At 37.6% G+C, this 21,156-nt stretch overlaps 1 protein-coding gene across 1 annotated transcript in view; it reads left to right on the top strand.

Moving 5' to 3' along the window:
- GLIS3 (GLIS family zinc finger 3) overlaps positions 1-17,509 on the top strand; it is a 180,052-nt gene extending 162,543 nt beyond the window's left edge. The window contains exons 11-13 of the mRNA XM_074812527.1: positions 6,270-6,451; positions 15,275-15,457; positions 16,655-17,509. Coding sequence (XP_074668628.1) covers positions 6,270-6,451; positions 15,275-15,457; positions 16,655-16,791 — 502 coding nt within the window. The 3' untranslated portion in view covers positions 16,792-17,509. The remainder of the gene's footprint in view (positions 1-6,269; positions 6,452-15,274; positions 15,458-16,654) is intronic.
- The last annotated feature ends 3,647 nt before the right edge of the window (positions 17,510-21,156 follow it).

Genomic DNA, 21,156 nt, shown 5'->3' with positions numbered 1-21,156 from the left:
AGAAGACATGGCCATTCAAGGAAGCTGAAAAAACAACCTAATTAAAACACAGATAAAAAATTTTGGTTTTCTATGACATAGTTAACATGTGCAGTTCAGTGCCCCAAAACTGATTGTGCCAAATGCTTGAAAAATTTTTGTTATTTATTGAATTACCCAACATATACATTTTCGTTTTTAAGGCTTGCTTTGGTGCAAGAAGTAGCTTGTTAACTGATGTGAGACCAGAACAGAATTTTTCATTTGGACTTATGTTCCAGATGATTTTTCACCTTCTTTGAACAAGAACTAGTGGTATCTTCCCTGAAGCATGATGCATATCCTGGCTTGACAGAAATTTCTAGAGACTCTGTAAAGCTGGAAAGAAGGACTGAGGGCTGAACTGTTCAGTTTAGCATTACTCTAAAGCGGTAATAAGTTCTACAACAGTGCTCCTTTTTGCTTATTTGACTGTGGTTATATTCCTTTTATGCTTTTGCTGTAAAATAATAAGTAGCTTGAAGCCAGACTTCCAGAACCCAAAGCCTCTAAGTAGCTCTAACCAAAAACTAGAGACATCCAGTCTTCACTTTTTACAAAGCCCTTTGTATGTGGCATACAAGGGGCTGCCTCGAAGAAAGTCTTTAGTTAAAGACCTTAACAGTGTGGTTTTGAAATCCGTACAGTAATTTCTTTCCAGGCATGTGACACTTCAGAGGATTGTCTGCTTTTTTGTTTTCAATTATCACTTTTTTTGTTAGTGAGCAAATGACACATATGACAGATGCTAAATAGTGGAGGTAGCAGTAAGTCTAACCCTGAACCTGAGCCATAGAATCATTTAGGTTGGAAAGAACCTTTAAGATCATGGAGTCCAACTGTTAACCTGGCATTGCCAAGTCCACCACTAAACCATGTCCCTAAGTACCACACCTGCACATCTTTTAAATATCCCAAGGATGGTGACTCAACCCCTTCCCTGGGCAGCCTGTTCAACACTTGACAACCCTTTCGGTGAAGAAGTTTTTCTTAATATCCAATCTAAACCTCCTCTGATGCAACTTGAGGCCTTTCCCTCTTCTATCACTTGTTACTTGGGAGAAGAGACAAACACCCACTCACTACAGCCTTGTTTCAGAGCTGACCTAGTAAAGCTTGGAATTTTTCTCCAGCCTGTTTCCACACTTCTTTTTTTCCAAAGGCACTCTTTTCCTTTTCTTTACATTTGCAAGCAACTCACTTCTCTAATACAACACAGCCACAAAAAATGCTGAGAGACATTTTAGAGTTATATGTCTCTGTCTCCAGGGAATCTGTATATTGAGGTAGCCACTCACAGCTTCCTTCCTTGAATTCTAATTTAAATTCCACTTAAGTTCTCCTTTCTTATTCTTCTTACCAAAGAGCATGTGGCGCTGGTCAGAGGAGCTGTTCTTTCTTCCTGCCATCCCTTCTTAGGGCTAGGTGGACCACTGGTTTGATCTGAAATAGCCATTTCTGTGTTCCTAAAGCTTCAGCATGAAAAGGGTTTTTAGACACTCATTAATGACTGGAAAGAATAGGATATAAAATTGAAGTCTACTGGCACATGTAATCTACTCCCCTGAGACACAATGAGGATAGAAACCTGCTGTGGGATCATTGCTGTGTGGGATGTGTGGCAGAGCTTGATGAGTGCAAATTTGGTGTCTGAACAAAACTATGGACAAAAGTTTTGGTTTGTGTTGCCCAAAATATTTCTGTTATGGGAGAAGATTCCCTTCCTTTAAAAACAATCATTTGCAACAGAAAAATCATTGGAGAGAAACATGTTGTATCATAGGTAGGTAAAAAACTTAGGGTTTTGTTCTTTTATTCAAATTATTGTGTTCATGACTTTTGGGGGAAGCATTTGATTTTTCAAAATTGTGCTTGGCAAAAGCTATGTTTTCCTTACAAGTGTTTTTAAACCATGATTATTTGATTGTCATTGATAGCTAGCTGGACTAACTTACAGTGCAATATGTTGTGTTATAGAATACTGTATTACAGCAGATTATTTCCCCCACTGACAGTGAACTGAGGAGTTGCAACGTCACTAGCAGGCAGCATAAAGTGTGGAGCCAAATCAAAATGTGAGATCACAGCAGAATGACAGGGATGTCTAAAGCAGAGAATGGAGGCATCACCTTAGATTTTCTGGATTTGCCTAGAAACACAAAGGCAATCCAGATGGAGTGAGCATAGATTGTTCCTCACTTAACGTTGTCAGAAGTGCAGAACTGCATAGGACACTGTTGGAGACAGCAACCTGCTACAGGGAGCTTATGGCTTTGTCCTCTGTCCAGGCAACACTTCAACTGTAATCAGATGAAAGCCTGATCTCCTGGCTGTGTCAACTGCATAACATCTGGCTGTGTTCCCAAACTGTTGCAGCCCAACAAAAAGGATTAGAGTTCGGCCAGTTAACAGAGCATCAACGCAATAAATTGTGTTTGCAATTTGTTCAAAGAAAGTGACCTCTGAAGAAAAAAAAAAAAAAGATCAAAGTTTTCAGCTTTAATGTTCCATTTCCATTTTGGAAGCATATTGAAAGCAACCATAAGGATTGATGTTGTCTAAATGATGGCACATACTTTACTTTTCAGTGCAAAGTTGAGAAAAAGCAGAGAAAGAAGACATAGCTACATCCAACATAGTTAGGTAGTTCCTATCTCAGCTAATTCCTGATAGTAACATTTTGTGTCACAGTGTAGCATGGATTAATGGTAGGTAAACTATAAGTTCTTTTTCTCACTTATATGCAGATGCAGTTTCCTTTCTTCTCAATATATTTTACCAAATATTTAGTTGCAAAGAAAATATTTTCTTTGCTGTTCCCAAGCAAAGAAAATATTCCCTTCACTAGCTATTACTACTACTATAGTACAATATGCTGTTATCATTATTTTTATCATGCTCCCAGTCTCCTGCAGAATTTATTTGAAACTGTAGAATAATTGGAATTAACCTTTTTCCCAGGAAACGACTAGTTCGGGAAAGTGACACAGAGAATTTGATGTAATATGAAATAATGATCTTTTGCTAGATTTAGCAAAAATCAACTTTTTTTCTACAACTCTGAAACAGTACAAACAGGAAAAGCAGAAATATACTAACCACCCTAGGGATATGAAATTGACAGAGCTGTTGCCCTGCAGCCAAATGGTTATTTGATATTTGGGTTCTTAACATGTTTTTTCTGTTATAAAGGAAAATTGATTGTGTCAGACATTTTTGGTGTAATCTGGTTTATTTAACAGAAGGCAGTAAAAAGTCTTAAATCCTGTTTCCTAGAATAGATTAGCAGCTCTCAAAGATTTGACAAAATTGATTCTCTTTAAGTACAAAAAAGGGTCAAAGTAAGTTTACCTTCAGACTTTTTTTTTTTTTCTTTTTAAAGTAAGTTTGTTCTTACACCTTTTTCTGGTCATTCAAGGTAATCTTTATACTCACATTTGAATTGTGCTTTCTGATAACCTATGAATATGGCCACACAGGAAAGAGAATCTGAGAGAAAGAGAAAAACCAGAAACATGAGGGGGAAATTCATGGTACCATTTGTGCTAAAAACAATAGTTCAAAAATTATATCATTTCAGATATAATTCTTCCTTTCCTTTTCCACACATTGCTTAGACTGTGCATGTAGTTTACATTTGGGCCAGCTCCAGTCAACAAATGCTAGAGTAAAATCTTTTTTCCATGTAGCAGTGACCAATACTGGTCATTAACAAAACCCCTATATATGTGCCATTTTGACTAATCTCATCAAAACAGGTAGGCTTTGGTGACCTTGTCATGTATCTTGCTTGCTACCAAATCTAGTCATTCCCCAGCAGGACACTTTTTCCTAGCTACTGTTGGAAAGGGAGAGGCTACTTGATGACTCCAGAAATGTTCCTGCTCTGATTTTACATCCAGCAGGCATAGGGAAGTGCACCTTTCTGCAAATCAGTCTGGTTCCTGATTGCATTGGCTCCAGGTCTGGACCACAGTGCTTGATGGCATTTTCTGAGTGGTTACAATCTGGTCCTGACTGTTTCAGGAATAAAATTAAATTTGCAGCTCCCCCAGTAACACACTATGATTTGTTCAGGGGCAAATCTGGATGGAGACAAGTCCAAGTTTCTCTTTAGGCAGAAGGGAAGTAAAAGTAGATAACTATAGTCACCCATATGAGTAGGTCAGGAATTCATGAAGTGATTCATAAATCATTATAAAGACCACTGAATTCTACTTAAAAGGTGTCCCATCTGGCTGTACAAAGTAGTATGTTATTATTGGGAGTGCTTTGGGGATGTTAAATCAAATGTGAAGTCTGTAAAACTGTGCTTTTCACTTTGAATTTTGAAAAGGATTTTTTCCCTGTTATTGGCTGCTGGTTAAAACCCATTTTTTAGAGATTAATTTTCACAAATGAATTTTGAAAACACAGAGGATGATATCCAATGATTTTTTAAATAATAGTAGTAATAAAAGATTGTCTGTGAATTGGTCTTAATCTCTGGCAGCAAATAACAGTCTTTCTGTGTGAGCGCTATATAAAAGACTAATTCCAGTCCTTACACAGGAGACATATAGTCAGGTAGTAGTAGCACCTTTTAAAAACCTCTGATATTTTTTATCACAATATAGCTACTGATTTCTCAGTATCTAATATGCCTAAAAATGTGTTTCTCAAAGAAGACTGAATAGGCATTAAATCATCTAGAGTTCATCTTGACACTTGCTGTACTCCAAATGTAAATTATGGATCTACCAGAAATGTAGTAAATAGGTTTCAAATGAAGTCAAAATGACACAGCTAATGTGTGGCAGATACTGATTCTGAGCTGCAGCATAAAAGATCTCAGGTGTCTTGGATTTAAATGCAGTTATAACCTGTACAATGACCCTGTCCAGAGTTGTTCTGTAGTGCTACTACTGCCGTTGTACCTTCTGTTGTACTCAGGGTGAGATTATAGCTTCCTTACACTTCTGCAGGAAAAATATTCTTTATTGCTAGGTTAAAAAAAAGTCTTCTAGTGTATTGAGGTCTAGTCTCAGGAGAACAAGGACCAGATCTATGCTTTAGGATCCTGGCAGACTGTGTTAACTGCAAGCACTAATTTGTCCTAGCAGCAGCTACCAAGCACCATGGAGAAGGGTAGGTGAGGGCTCCTGCTCAGCACAGACTTGCAGCTTGCTTCTAGGAGTGGAGAGTGAGGCCAATCTGTAGCAGGAAGACTGCACCAGTTTTCCTCATTCTCTTGCAGAAATATCCTGGCTCTTTTTTTGCTGGCCTTCCAGGCTCTCCTCTCACGGATGAGAAAGTCGTCCTGAGCCATTCCTGAGCACAGGCTGAACCTTCATTTACTAATCAGATCCCATTGGCCTAGTGGGTAGTTTGGTCATCAGAGGCAGATGAGCTCTTATAACCTCAGCTTTTTATCTGCAAAAGTGACTGAAGCACCTATTTGTAATGTACTTTGAGCTATGCAATTTTAAGGAAATGTAGAAAAAAGTTAAACTTGCAAAGTTCATAAAACCATTATGTAAAATCCTCAAAGTAGTGTGTATCCTTGTAGTGCCAGTAGTCACAGAGCTCTGCAAAACATCACTGAAGTGATGAACCTCTGTGGCAGATGCACCACCAGGTTTGGTGTGAATGGTTCTCCTCCTCTGCCAGGCTTGTGAGTTTATACTTTGAGTCCAGACCAACATTTTGATGTGGTCAGACTGCCCAGCTGGAAGTGATTTAACACTTATATACATTATATTGACTTCAGATTGTTTATTTTCAAATAGCTCTATGTAACATACAAAAATTTCTAGAACTTGAAATCTGAACCTGGACCTGAACCTAGTGTCTAACTCCTCAGTGTCCAATGATCAGCACTGACCACTCACTTCCAGTGAGGAAGGACAGCTATTTATTGACAGATACAGTTGATACAAAGCCTTACAATGAGACAGCTGGCAGTGCCTCGGAAATCAGGTTCCCCACGAGGTATCTCCGCCCATTAAGACTTAAACCCACCCACAGACATTAAAAGGAATTTTCCATGATAAGGGTGCAATTCAGCCTTTTAATTTCCCCATTGTCAAATCTAATGATATGTCACCATTTGAAAATATGTCTTCTCTGCATCTGGGCTGTACACTGACCGTTCTTTTGGAAGACTGTATCTATGCAAACTGCTAAACATTATAGTGAACTGAGTAAAGTAGAAACAATCTTTAGCTCTTATCTGTTGGGGATTTTACAGTTTTGTGTTTCTGAACTCCTAGGTTTGTTGGTTCAGCTCCTTCTCCTCACCACATCAGCCCCCAGAGAATTTTAGTTCCACGTCACATGATGAAGAGACAGACTCCACAACCTCCCCATCTTCAGCAGCCTACAGGAATGTCTCTAAAGACATACCAGCCAGCAGCAAACCCTTCTTTTCAACCAAATAGCCTCCACATCCAAGGTAAGAAAGAATAATCTTCATCACTGATGCTATTTTTTTGTCACTGCTGCTTGGCTTAAAATTTAGTACTTCAAAGGTTGGTGCTGGTATTTTTAAAGTACCTTTCCTTTTGAAAGACTCTGGAAAGTAGCCTTCAGGACCCTGCCTTCAGACTTCCTTAAAATTCTTAGTTTAGCTAATTATTAGTCATCTTACTATGGAGTTACGGGTTTCGCTTCAGACTGATTTTCAGAGCTGTTGTTAAATACAACTGCAAATCATTCTGTGATGGCCTTTTAATTTTCTAATGTTACACTTCTAATCCCTCCTGGTTTTACACATAAAGTGATACCAGGTTTTCAAGAGGTGGAATATTTTTCTCCCTTGCACTTGAGGAGTGATCAAGACCTCTTTTATTAGCATGCATGTCTCTTACAGCTATGTTCCCAATTGCACTGTGTAAACAGCTTCTACAAGACTTCTCTCTCCTTCTTTGTTCAATCAAGTATAAACTTCTTTAGCCAAGAATAAAACTAACAACAGCTGAAAACAATGTCAGGTTGTCTTGGATTTTTTTGCTAGCTGGTATGGAGTCTGAATGGTAATTACCTTAACATTTCAGAAGAGTGTTGACAGCAGTAATGCTATTTCCTCCCAACTGTTTAAATATATGGTTTGCCATATTTACGTACACAAGGTATATAGCACATTGGACTTTTATAGGCCTTGGGATTCTGTTTTTTGATAAGACTTCCTGAGAATTATCACAATAGATATCATAGGAAACATCTTGAGGAAACCAAGGCTTCTTTTATTTTCTTCCACTGATGGAAGCATTCCGTCTAGGCAAAGGGATGAGACAGGAACCTGGGGCATTTCCCAAAGTTCTTGAGTGTGAAGGGGAGAAAGGAAGGTGCCAGTCCTGTTTTGTTCTTCTTATCGTACTAGACCACAGATGAGCAGGATCTGAGCTAGGAGCTTTTCTTACAGGAACTGGTAATCCTGTACAGCACTGATTAGTACTAGAAGAGCGTGAAATTTACCAATGGATGTATACAGTTATTGCTGACTTTCTCTATTCTCTGATTAAAGTTCACTAATAATCGAGGGCTAACAGAGTACAGGATGAAATTTATTAATATAGTGTTCATTGTTATATGACATACACGAAGACATGCTACAACACGTCCAATAAATTCCTAGCATATGGGGCATGAAGGGATCAGGTTAGCCTACCTATTTCCACAGTGCAATACATTTTAATCATTTCCCTTTTTTGCTGAATATTTTGCAAGAACTCATCTTCCAGAAAGGCGTTCAGTCATTAAGGTCTGTGTTCCTGCCAGGACCAAAATTGCCTATGAGTGCATAGATGGCTTTACAACCCTCTTCCTCTTATGGTCATGGGAGCTTCAGTAATTGTAGAAGCCAGGATCACATCAAGTTGCTCTGAAGTTGAGCAGTTTCCAAAGAATCCTGCCTCTCAGAGGCTCACAGATCACCTTGGATTAGTTGCTGCTTCTCACAGGGCTTGCACTGGCTGGTGCAGCTAGCTCCATATCTGCTTGGGCATCTTTAGGGTAGGCCAGAGAGATGCTAATGTGTTTCCATCTCCGCCTCCTACAGTCTGAAGAGGATTTAAATGGACAAAAGACATAAGTCATTAAAACCATCATAAGAAGGTAGCCCAGTAGAGACCCTCATCTGGGCAAGTGTGACATATGGACTGAAGCCCCATTCCACGTTCAAATTTAAGATAGACCTTAATACTGGTTTTGAGTGAATAAAAAAATGGATAACCTCAAGGACTTGGGCCTTAAATCCATACCTAACTTAGTCCTACATTAGCATTACTGTGCTTGCCTCCCTGTCCTAGGAAAACCTATGCTGAAAATAAACATTGCTGACAGGAATTATATACACACAGATAGCAACTCAAAGTGACAATGATAAAGATCTCTACACTTAAAACTGGTAGGAACTCTGGGGTTTTTTTAGTATTGAAAGATACAATACATTGCAATACAATAGCCACATTTGGGTATTAAATGTTCTTTCAAAGATTAAGTAACCTATTGTCACTAGAAGAGGTATTTTGTCAGAATGTACTCCATCCAACTTAAGCACATCTGTCTCACTCCTACGTGCTACACTGAAAGCTTTGTCCTCTGTGCCTGCAAGGCTTGCCTAAACTCTCCCTCTGAAAAGCAAATGTTGCAAGAGTTCATGGTCGTGTTTTCCCAGCAGCAATACAAAGATTGCCATCTTCCTTGGTCACATCATTATAATGTAGAAAAACACCATGGAGTTGTCTCACCAGCCTGGACTACTTGGTGTCTGTGGGAATCTCTGTCTCCTTAGTTTCTGTCTCCTGCAGTTCTTAACCTGCCTCTTCATGATTCATGATTTAAAGTGCTGTAACTATAGTCGCTTCAACTCAGTCCGCTACCAAACAATGGTGACATTTCTGTCTCAGTGCGGTCTTAAACTTGTCAACTCCATTTAAATTGGCTGTACTGAGGAAGAAAGAGTTTCATTGCCCAAAAGCTTTTTGAAGAAAACAAGTTCTAAATAGACTCCCTTACTGAAAGCCTGAGCATCTTAAAAGCTCATGGAGATATCGGAGCACTATGCTTTAGAAAGAAATTATGTAGGAGATACAAGACTGACAAGCCTTTTACATCTAATAGCTACTTGTATTGTGAAACTGCTTTTTCTTGGAAAAGCATTGTCTACAGTTCAGGTTTCATTATTTGTTCTGAGTGATTTTCAGCATCAGATACACAGTAATGTCAGAGAGGGCTTTTTATTGCCTTGGTTAATATTATATAATAGACAAAATATTCCCTTTCCTTCCTCTTGTGAAATTCACAATTTCCTTTGCTGCGTGGGATGTTTGGAAGCGATGATGTTAGATGACTCACTGAGCTGCAGAATTGAAGTTCTTCTTTTCCTTTCATTAGACTGTAGTATCTTTTACTGGATTACCATAAATCTGAATTACTGTAAATCTGAAATTATTCTGGACTGAAAACTGGAGTGACAACTTCACAGCTTGACACCATTGTACTATGTGTTTCTAGACAGAATAGAAGACAGTACAGGTCCGGAAAATCTGCAACAATTAGCCCAGGACATGTATTGTACTGCTGAGTCTTTTCGGTGAAGAACTATAGGGATCTCAGCAGAGGTACCTGAAGACACAGGCATCTGCAGCACACAGGCAGCTGCAAGAACAAGTTAGTGGTCTGAAATGTGTGAGGTAGGAAAAAAAAGAACAGCTATAGAAACTCCTCCTTCACAGTGAGCAAGCTTCTTGTGCTTATAGTATAGAGTGAGGTAAAGTTCCTTTGGGCATAGGTATAGCTGACGATATTGGATGCTTCTGATACTGTGAACATTTTTGCACTAGAAATCTGACTGTCCTTTAAAATTGTGCCTGTAACTCAAGTCATATGTGTTTGTGAGTTAAGCTGATGACCAATGCCATCTGAGTAATGGAAGAAATAAAAAAATCATGCAAAATATTCAGTAAGAAAAAAAGTTGCCATTTCTTTAAAAAAATTGTTAGCTGATATGAGTTAACTATACTAGTGTATCTATACAGGCAGCTCTACTAGTAGTAGTTATCTTTTAATTACAAATAATCCAATTTAAATAAATAGAAACATTTCTAGTTTTTCACAATTGCAAGTCAGTCTGACAGTACAATATGTGACTCATATCTGTCTTACTCTTCCTTTTCCTTTTGTTCTTCACACTCAGATGGTACCAAATGATTACTTGATGTTCATGTAACTCACCTGGTGGACACTGTAGAAATACACTGCAGAGGAACAGTATTTTGAAGTAATTCAGGCCAAAGATAGATGGAACTTTTACATACCATAGCAGTAAAGACCACTCATCCATGATGTATATTTTTTAGTGGCAGTTATAATGATTTTCTTGAGAAAATGCTGTCTCTTTTTGGTGCCAGGCAGAGAGCTGACTGAGGAGGACATAAATTTCCATCAGAAGCTTTCTACCTTACGGAAATTATAACTGTGGCAGTCATACATTACATATCTGTAAGGAAATCTTTGTCCACATCAGTTCAATGGGATCAGGACTCTGTCACAAACTTACATGGACCACAGTTTCAGCTGTGAATTTGAGATGGGCTGTGCACCTGGGATTTTCAGATGCTCAGCATCTCTCAGGATGAGGTAAAGAATATGTGAAAAAGTATGTGATAAAGAGCAAGAGCTTCCCTCTTTTAGAAGAGATTCTTGCAGCATACAGCTATCTTATCATATTTAAAAATATTTCACTTTCCTCAGGAAATAATGCTATCATCCCAGAAAAACAACTGTTTATCTGGTATCTTGACATCATGGATCTTGGCTATAGTGTACTGATGCAAAGAAATACTATTGACATAACCTTGTGCATGTGTGTATTTTAAATAGTTTCATAAGAGAGCAACTGATACAGTCCAGAGTTGCAGTCCTGAGAAAAAAATGTTAAGTTGCTGGAACTTCATTAGCCAACCTGTTTTCCTTTTTTTATTTTTCCAGTGCTGCATGAAAACACAGAAAACTGATGCTACAGTTCTCTGACAATCTTGAATGAGGGGGCAGCTATAGTCAGGGTCTAGGGCTTGAATTGCATATGATTTCATGTTATCCTACGTTCAGCAGTAATGAAGATTATCTTGGGCATGGCACCATGAAAATAAAGGGAAGAGCTCCTGATGCCAAGTTAGAAGATTTTGCTCTATCATGTTTGGGCTCCAGTTCAAAGACCATTACACCGTGACCTGATGCACTGCAGACATGGACAGACATTTGGAATAGTGCTAAATAACTGAGGGGAAGAGAATGATTGTATGCTCTGTTCTGCTCTTTCCTGTTTATGGCTCTCTATTTTATAAGATTAGTATTTATGACACTGAATCATGAAAAGAACATATATCTAGCGAAGTTGAATTATTTTTCTGTGCTCTCTTCCCATATTAAAAAATTATTTGGGGACTTATCAGTTAATGAAAATGCCTTGTGCACTTCCCTGGTTCTTTCTGCAATATAGTGGTTAATGTACCAATGGCTCAAAGCTTGTAAGACTTTGCTAGACAATATTCTTTTGCTTAAGTAGAGAATGAGCAAACACAGAGGATGTGACTCACAATAGCTCAATCCCAAGGTAACTAGTTTTTCTGCCAGACTTCTGCTAGCAATAGTCACAGTTACAGCCAGATTGTTCTGTATCAGGAACAGGGTGCTGGGAGAAAGGCACAAATAGAGAATGAGCACAGAGCAATGTGAAAGCACATTTCAGTGTGTGTCTTGAAGGGTCTTGCCAGCTGGCTTAGACCACTATAGATTGGCACAGTTGTTTCTGATAACTAGTCTGACTCAACAGTAAACTTGCACAGTGTGTCCTATTGCTGGTTGAGAGAAAAGTTGATTTTAAAACCATTTTTAAAGGAGGCAAAAATTGTCAATAGCTATGTAGCTTCTAAGACAAGTTTTGGATAGCTATTGTTTTTTCTTTAATTTTATTTTATTTTACTGCAGTTCATTCTTAAATGTCAGGACAGAACATTTAAGGATTGATAGGTTGTAAATTCCTAACATGCTTTGCAGTCTGACTCAGTATTTTTGCAGTTAAACTTTAAAAGAAAAAAAAGATTGAAATCGTCATCTTACAGCTAGTGCTGCAAAGTGTCTTCAGCCCCTGCAAAAGACAGTTAAATCAATGAGTGTTCAGCCTCAGAGTGAGCACAGTCTGCAAATTGTGCCTGCTGTGAAAGAGGAATTGTGCTTCTACTTTTTATTTTTCTTTCTTTTTTTTTTTCTTTTTTCTTCTTCTATATGAAGTCAAAATACTCTTTTTTCATGCAGGTTTTCAGACACAACACTGACAATTGTTTCAGTGTTCTTTCATGTAACTATTTGCCTGATCTAAATTCTTATTACGTATGTTTACATCAGGCATTTATCTCATTGTGTGTAGACAGAAGTGTCTTGCAAGACTACTAAATAAAATGCAAAGACTATATTTCACTCACCATTGTTGCCCAGACCTCCCCATAAGGTCTTTTCTGAGTTCCTGGGTGCAGGTTCAGGCTGTTTTTTCCTGTCCCTAGTCTTGGCCTATTCTGATGCTTTTAAATATTGAGTTTTCTGTTTCAATTCAAACACATATTATGCATGCCAACATATCTGGTTCCTCGTGGAGGGGCCAAAGAAATCAGTCTCATAAAACTTCTAAATCATGCATCCTTTCTCCCACTTGTCAGAAAATCAATTATATCACACAGAGTGATACAACATGTTTTCCACTGCATCATTCTCCTTTCTCCATCCTATTATTTATGAAATGTCATACGTACATAAACACTCAGTGCAGTTTTAGCGAACAGTAGTCCCGTGTGCACACTTCCATAGGAAAGTGAATGGGCATACACCTAGCTCCTAGCCTCAATCCAGGAAAAGTTTGCCAAGTGCCTTATGTTCATAACATGTTTCAAAGCATAGAGTATCCCTGTAAAGGGATTTGAGGTTGGAAGATTTGTTTGGGTTGGCATGTGGAACTGCACCAATATAAAATTTTTATTTTTAAAATACTTTTTATTCATAAATCAAAACTAGATGCCACGTGCAAGGCATTTCTAATTACTAGAAATTAATGACTAGACCAGTAGTTGTGTTCAGGTGTCATGTAATAACCAAGATATTTAGACATGACCCTCTCAAATATTGGTAAATTGTGATTCCATGTTTCATGCTTCCCATAAAAGGATCTTCTCTGCTTATAATCTCCTATCCTCTGGGACATGTCCTTGATCCTTTCTGAACTGTTAAATGGTACCCAAAGGCCTTTTGTCATATGCTGCTCACCCAAGCATCCCAATACTTTTAGGGAGGGAGATGAGCTTTTAATCCTGTCAACTAATTTGCTTACTACTCATAGTTTTTTACTTCTCGTGGGCATCAGTAGATCCCAGGCATGAAAGCTGAATGTCTGGTATAAATATGCTTTCCTAACTACACCGTATGGATGTACTGAGGTTAATTCCTGAACACATGGAAGGATGAACTTGAGCTGGCTGTCCTTGTAACTATCCAGATTAGGATTCTTTATTCCCTCCAAGTACTAAATGCTCTTTGAAGTCAAATCTGTGAACATTTATAATCCCTGAAAGTAACAAGGTTTCCTCCTTTTTCATAATATCCAAAAGACAATAAGCAGATGCCTAAGGAGAGGGGAGTAATTCAAATTCTTGAATTGTAAGCCAGTATCTGTAGTACGGAGTTTATATATGGAAGATACATTAAGATGTTTTTCAATCCCTCCTTTCCCCTTTTTTTCATTTTTTTCTGATGTTGATGTTTTAAGAGTTTGGGGAAAGTTTTGTTGTTGTTTCTTTTTATTGATCTTTCTACACTAATAGGAAATTCAGGTGGAAGGACTTTGTCATATGGATGTTGGTTAACTAGTCTGGCCAGAGGAGATAGCCCTGTATGTCAGGTTTTTTCTATTGACAGTAATGTCTCTGGAATAGACTTGAGATGCAGGATATTCCTTAAGATGCTTTCTGAGGTAGAGAATAATTTTTCTGACAATGACTTTTTATTATGACTTATTACAACACCTTTTTTAACAAGAGAATAGCACACCAGCCCTTAGGCAATAAGCTGTTTGCTAATGATAGCTTTAGAGACTGTATGATTCCTGGGCCTATTTTTAGACAGTCAAGGCCTACAATTTCTATGTAACACCTTGAAAGTAATGCACTGTCTTTTTCCTTTTTACTTTATGCATGGAAGGAGAGTGGTGAGAACAAGGAGCCACAGCACTGGCAGAGAGGAGCTTGATTCACAGTTTTTCTTAAAATAATTTATAACATTTTAATTTCTTACATATACTCTAAGAACATATTATAGAAAACGGAAATAAATACATACCACAGTCTTTTACCTATAAAACCCATCCTTCAGACTTTGACCAAAATCTCCAAAGCTTAGATTCCATTTTTTAAGGAGGAGAAAAGACCTTGCTTCCATGATAAAAATCTTTAGGCCTGCCTATTGCAGAACACCTGTCTGTGACTCTCAGATTGCATACATGTTCTTGTTTTACCAAGAAGTGTGGTTTTGGTTATATAAATACATATTTTGGCATGTACTTTAATGTGAATTTACTCAGTGCTTATATGCCTCTCCCAAATATCACCTAATGAACAAAAACCAAAGAACAAAAACCCTGGTGGGGATCTTTTATATCGTGTGACACAATGGTCTCAGTTCTCTCCCATGTGGACTCATTGCTACTGATGAGTGGGTTAGACTCTCACCCTGTACTTATAAACAGCAGGCCCCATGGATCATCAGGTAGCAGCCCTTCTGAGTCTCATATGCATGTCATCACTACCAGTCAGCTGTCTTGGCATCAGTGACAGACCCTCAGATTTTGTTCAGACCTCACTTAGGTAATCTTCCTTTATTCTGAATTAATCTTAGATTTTTCAAGCAGCAACCCAGTGTGAAATCTGGAGAGTACCAGTTCAGACAGCGGGACTGCAGAGTAAAAGGAGAAATTTCTGGAAAAACTTCAGCTTCTAGCCAGTCAGTGCCTCTCACAAGTCATGCTGGAATCAGGATGTCCATGAAGTGTACTGTGTTCAGAATTAGTAGCAAATGGAGGAAGTCTTAGGGAGCTTCATATCAAAGCTTCTTTACTGATGGAAAATAATTGACATCCTGGTGCTACTACCACTGAGGTTTTTATTGCTCTCACGGCTATCCCTTGTATCTCTGTCCAGGTCTTTTACTGACCACTTTCTTCTCCTTCTTGTAGGTTTTTACGGGCAGCTTCAGTCTTTCTGCCCTCCACATTATGCTGACACTCAGAAGAACATACAACAGGGTGTTTCTTGCAATATGGTTCCTCCTTTTGAAGACTGCTTAGTTCCCACATCAGTGGGCCAGGCAGGGCTTGGCATTTTCCGTCGAAGTTTTTCAGCTCATTCTGGTGTTACAGGTAAATGACATCTGGGGGACTTTGTGGACGGTTGTGTACAGCGTGTGGACCTTGACAGACCTGCTTGAGCTGTGTATGTGACCGGAACCTGTCAAGACAGACTTGACTCTTCACAAAGAGGAGATGGTTTTCAGACCTTTGTGGAATGGTTGGCACTGGGACCCTGTCACCGTGGGTCACAGTAACATCTGACCTGTGTGCCGACTGCACACTGTTGAGGGCTTCTCAAGGTTCTAACCTCTGGGGGTCAGACAGTCCCTAGCTCACGAATTTGCTTTGAAATACAGTCCATTTAGCCCTGTGTGATGTTTGCACAGCCACTCGACTCTGTTGTAAGTATTGTAGCAGGCACCTGAGATGATTCAAACCACTGATTTTGCTTTATGCGTGTTTAATTTGACTCAGTCTTGAATTTCATTTATTCACATTTTCATGACAAGAACTGCTTGGGTGCGCAATTTTCTGTGCGCACTTGACTTAGTTTCTGCCTAGTTGAAAAGTATATAAGGGGCTTGCATGCTGCTCTGGAAGGATGACAGTGACCTCTATGCAGAGGATCAGCACAAGACGGTGGGCCTAATCTTAGGCCTAAGCACAATTGATGCCCAAGTCTTTTATTGTCCTTCCACACACGATTTCACTTAACATTTATTGTGCTTTGAAATCTCTTTTATGTCTTGGTCCTTCTTTAGCGCATTAAAAAGCCAGTGCACCTGTAACTTCAAAGAGGCATCTCACAGTATGTAAAGATGTAATCCAAAAGGTGTGAGTTTTGCTGCAAACAGTTACTCTTGTGCCTACTACTATCACTTGTAGAATTTAGTAATTTCTGTGTCAGGGTGTGCTTTACAGCAAATGAGTTCTACAATATTTTATTGTGTCTTATCATATGTTGGGTATAATGAAATTCAATAAGCAAGCATGAAGTTTATTTTTAAAATTATCACAATTTTAGCACCCAATAAATGGGCAACTGTTAGTTGTGATGAAATCTGCTGTGCTTCAGACTTGATTCTGACAGAACTGAAATTCCTCCCTTAGTAAGCAGTAAGTTATGTAATTATTAATTTCATACATATGTTGGCTTGTTTGTTTTGTTTGTCTGTTTGGTTTAAAGCCATTTCCAGTTCTCTGAATAAGTATTAGGATTCTCCATGATACAGTTATCCTAGTTATTTATTTTTGTCTTTTTTCCAGTTTACGACTTTCCAGCAGGGTCCACCAGTATCTTTGGTGATTCAGCTCGCAGCATGCCAGAGGATAGCAGTTTCCTACAAGTAAATCCAGTGGATCATTGTTCTAGCCAGCTTTCTTCTGTCTACACTGAAGGCTAAAGTAATATAAATCTTGTTACAAGAACTTGATTCCATTTCATCTTGCCCTTCTGATATTCCTCTACAAAATTTTTCGCTCCATGAAACTGCCATGTATGTATGGGGATATGGGTTGATATACATACATAATGGAGAGGAAAAAAGCAATCACTGAGCATTCATCATGTAATCAAGCAGTCAACTGAGAAGGAGAATGTTTGGAGAAAGCAGGCTTTGCCAAAACCTCAGCAATTGTTTCTTTTCTTTTCATCTGTGGCACAGCAACTCTACTTTTTTTGTTCTTTCTTCTTTTTAATTTCTCAAAGGGAATTCACAGACTGAATAAGAAAACTGCTTGTTGGCTGTAATCCTTTCAAGATGAATGGATGGATTTTTTGAAGAACACAGCTTTAGAAAATTCCTTTTTTTTAACAGGAAAAAAAAATGAAAAGAAGTAAAACCAGAGCATTCTACAAACATTTCAAAGGCACACAGCTTTTTGCACAACATGTTCGAATGTGATGCTGCCAAAGTTAAACACACACCAGCATCGAAAGGGAGAGAAATTAGGCATATATCTTGGCATTACCCATTGGAGGCATTGGTGTGGCTTCTTTCTAGGGCCAAAGATCATTCGTACTGGATTTCTTACAGGCCTCAGTTTAGATGTCTTTTCCTTCCCTCCATATTTTAAGCCATACAATATGGCTATTGCTATTTTTCCAATATTCCTTCTGACCCAGTGCTTTATGCAATGAATAAGAAGGGTTAAATGCACTACATGAGAAGGTACATGGACTTTGTTGATATTTAGCACAGCTGCTAAATCAGAAATATGTTTTAACTTTCTGTTCATTTTTAATTATATTGTAGAGCTTTATTGCTGTATGTGCTATAGTACTCTGTGGGAAGGTTTGAAATACCCTGTAGAGAAGATTCTTCCTTAAATTCCACGGATTTTTTAAAAAAGCAATCTGTATTGATTGGATTAAATTTTTGTTGCCCTAAACTTTTTCACTTCCATAACACATTTTCAGGAAGAAGAGCTACTCTTAAGTTTGCTGTGGTCCCTCTAGTTATTTAGAGATGTAAAACTGAACTGGCTTGGTGGTTTTGATTTTTCTACTCCATGTCAGGCTTTGGACCTCGAATTTAGTCCAGAATGCAAGCAAATGAGGTTGCTTTTCATGAAAGGTACAAGGGTATGAGTTAAAAACAGTATTTTGCAGTGGAGATGTGTCATCACTGTGGTCCTGTATACCTTGGGAGCAACTCTTACATTATGGAAGACTGAGTTTTTAAGTTACTAATCCCTGTTCATACATTTTTGGACTTCTTAGTGTGTATCTTAATATTCTCATGTCCTGATTTAATAAGGACAAAATCCAAAGTTCATTCCTACAGGCTAGACCATAACTATGCTTCTGAAATCACTCGTCTAGAAAGATGAGTTTTAAAAAATGTTTATACAAACATTTTTTTATCCTGAGAAGCTTTTGAGAGTTGTTGAATGCAGTTTGGGTCAAATTCATAATTTAATTTGCCATTATGTTGCATAGATGAATTTATGTCCAGATGTTTATAAACATTGGCAATCTTTTGAAGTTTATATTCATGAAGTATATTCTTATATACAGGCCTATGTGCTTATATATTTATTGGGGAGATTTTCATTGAATAAATGCAAAGAACATATGAATCATAGAATCATAGAATCATTCAGGTTGGAAAAGACCCTTTGGATCATTGAGTCCAACCATCAGCCCTACTCTACAAAGTTCTCCCCTACACCAAATCCCCCAGCATCTCATCTAAACAACCCTTAAACACATCCAGGGATGGTGACTCCACCACCTCCCTGGGCAGCCTATTCCACTGTCCAACCACTCTTTCTGTGAAAAATTTTTTCCTAATGTCCAGTTGAATAAACCATGCACACAAATGATGTACAGTAATATGGCTTAAATACAGATAATTCTGTACTAAATTCTTCCCTCATTTATTTTGCTTCTCACATCACAAGTGAATGTGTCCCTCTTCTTCAGCTTGCAATAATACGTCTAGTTGCTACTACATGTGGTTTGCATTGGCTTAAATGACATCAGGCTTCCTTACACAGCTATACATACACAGGCAAAAACACAGTCCTTTTGCATTAATGTATGATCTGGCCCAGTGCATTGACAGCAAGTTTCGCTTTTTAATAAAGCTTTAATTTTGTGCTATCTTAAAGCCCATTCCGTGGTCACTGCACATGCATAACTTGGTTCAGCAGGAGTAATTAGGCATGCTGAATATTTCATTTTCAAATGTGTAGGACTATGTTTTGTTCCACTGAAGTCAGTAAGGGCAGGATCAGGCCATTGTGTGTGTACATTGTGTATATGTACATCCATACTTTTGTATATATAAATCCTTCAAGGTTCTTTTAACCACATGGTTGTTGGGAATTTTTCAGTTGCTGTGTACAAAACTGAAATACTGATGCTGACTTCAGATCTATAACACCTTGACTTTTAAATCTTTTGAAATATTTTTCCTAGTATGTGTGAGCTGTCTGGTAGAGAGAGGGCTTATGCATCATGAAAGATCTTGACCAAAGGGAAAGTGGGAATACAGAATTCAAAAGGGTATTTGTAATTTGAATGTTCATCAGTTACATTTAAAAAAGGAAACTTTTGCAAGACATTCATTCTTTTATATATATATAAAATATATATATTTACAGCTTTCTGTGAGCCTCAGTCTTAAAAAGAAGAAGCTAGAATACAGTTAAATTAAGCACATGAGAGTGGGCTACCAGTCTGTAAAAAGGTATGCCTTTGTTTACCTCTGTATCAAAGACAAAGGATTCTTCATGATTATTTCATCATAATCTTTGCAGTCAGACTGACTTTGGGGGATCAGCTTATATCACTGAGGGCAATTGTATTAAAAAGAACTATTTTATCTCATGCATTTTGGATATTTAAATAGGGAATTGTGTTTGTCACATGTTACAGTGAAAAATGGTGCTTGTGAAAATACATAGCATAATGCCAGTTACTAACTTATGTGCAAATACTTGTGCCTCAGTGATTTTTGTGTTGTTATTCTACTTGCTGGATTGTTAACTTTCTAAAGGGATTCATATCTAAGAGATGAAGTTATTTTAGACTGTGGACATTAAACAATATTCTAATGAAATTATTTACAATCGTTCTTTTATACAATTCTCTTGTTTTCAGACTCAAATGGTCTATTTATATCTGCCTTAGAAATGCATCTACACTGGAGTTTAAAATATAGTTTCAAAATGCATGTGTACATATGTGAGTGTATGAGAGTGCATGTGTGTATTTGGATCACCCTTTCTATGTATATATATATGAATATATACATGCATACATATAGTCTTTATGGTTTACTAATACTAAATGCTGAAGTATTGCAGTGCTAAGGCCATCTGTCACATTGCATTTTGTTTTCAACTTTCTTTGAAAAGGTGTGAAAGAGTATAAAAACTACATTTTAACTGTTTATTCCCTGTTTTCCCTGTGTAATTTTATAGCAGATCTTTTTAAACAGCACTTTTTTGTTGTTTGTGTGAAATTTTGTTGGTTTTTTTAATATATATTTCCTAGGAACAGATAAAGAAGATGACCACAATTTAAAATTAGCTGAGGGTTATATTTAAGAAAAAAATCCATTTATTCTGTACAGAAAGCAGCATCTTGTGTAATATTTTTTACACAAAGCACTTTTGTGAGAAGAGAAAGTGGGAGCATGTTTTTCCTGAACATTACAGAATGTTCTATGTATTTATACATGCTTACATATACACAAGTGAACTCCATTTGCCACACTGTATATCTGGCTGACATTTGCTCTAAATACATATCTTTTGCATACCATGAAATAAAATTTTCAAAAGAATGTTACACTTTTTTCTCTACTAGTATGTATAATTTTGTGATTTGTTACAGTTATTTTCATATAATCATAAGGGGGTTTTGTCCTGTTTCATAAAATTCTTTTTTATGTAAAAGGTAAAATTGAAAGGTGTATGTTCATGGTACAAAATAAATCTGGAAAATTATAACTCAATAACATGACCAGTAGAACGTCGTATTGTGAGATGCCTTTAAAGAAGACTGCTCCAGCCGTTGTCCTTCACTATAAAACTACTAGTATTTGTATGGATTAGTATAATTAGAAGCAGAAATAGAAAAAAAAATCTCAGAGATTTCTTCTAAGAAACATTTGGGTCAGGGTTCTAAGTCTGGATTTAATTATTGTTTTAGTGAGGCTGGAGATTTGTAGAGATAAATGAATGCCTCAGTATGTGTTTACACCCTGGGTGGAGACACAAATAAAAGAAGAACATTTAATTACATTTTTGTGCTG

Source organism: Strix aluco, chromosome Z (assembly GCF_031877795.1).
Source record: "Strix aluco isolate bStrAlu1 chromosome Z, bStrAlu1.hap1, whole genome shotgun sequence".
NCBI classification, from domain to species: Eukaryota; Metazoa; Chordata; class Aves; order Strigiformes; family Strigidae; genus Strix; species Strix aluco.
Note: the sequence above shows the minus strand (reverse complement) of the source record. Positions and strands in the feature narration are given on the sequence as shown.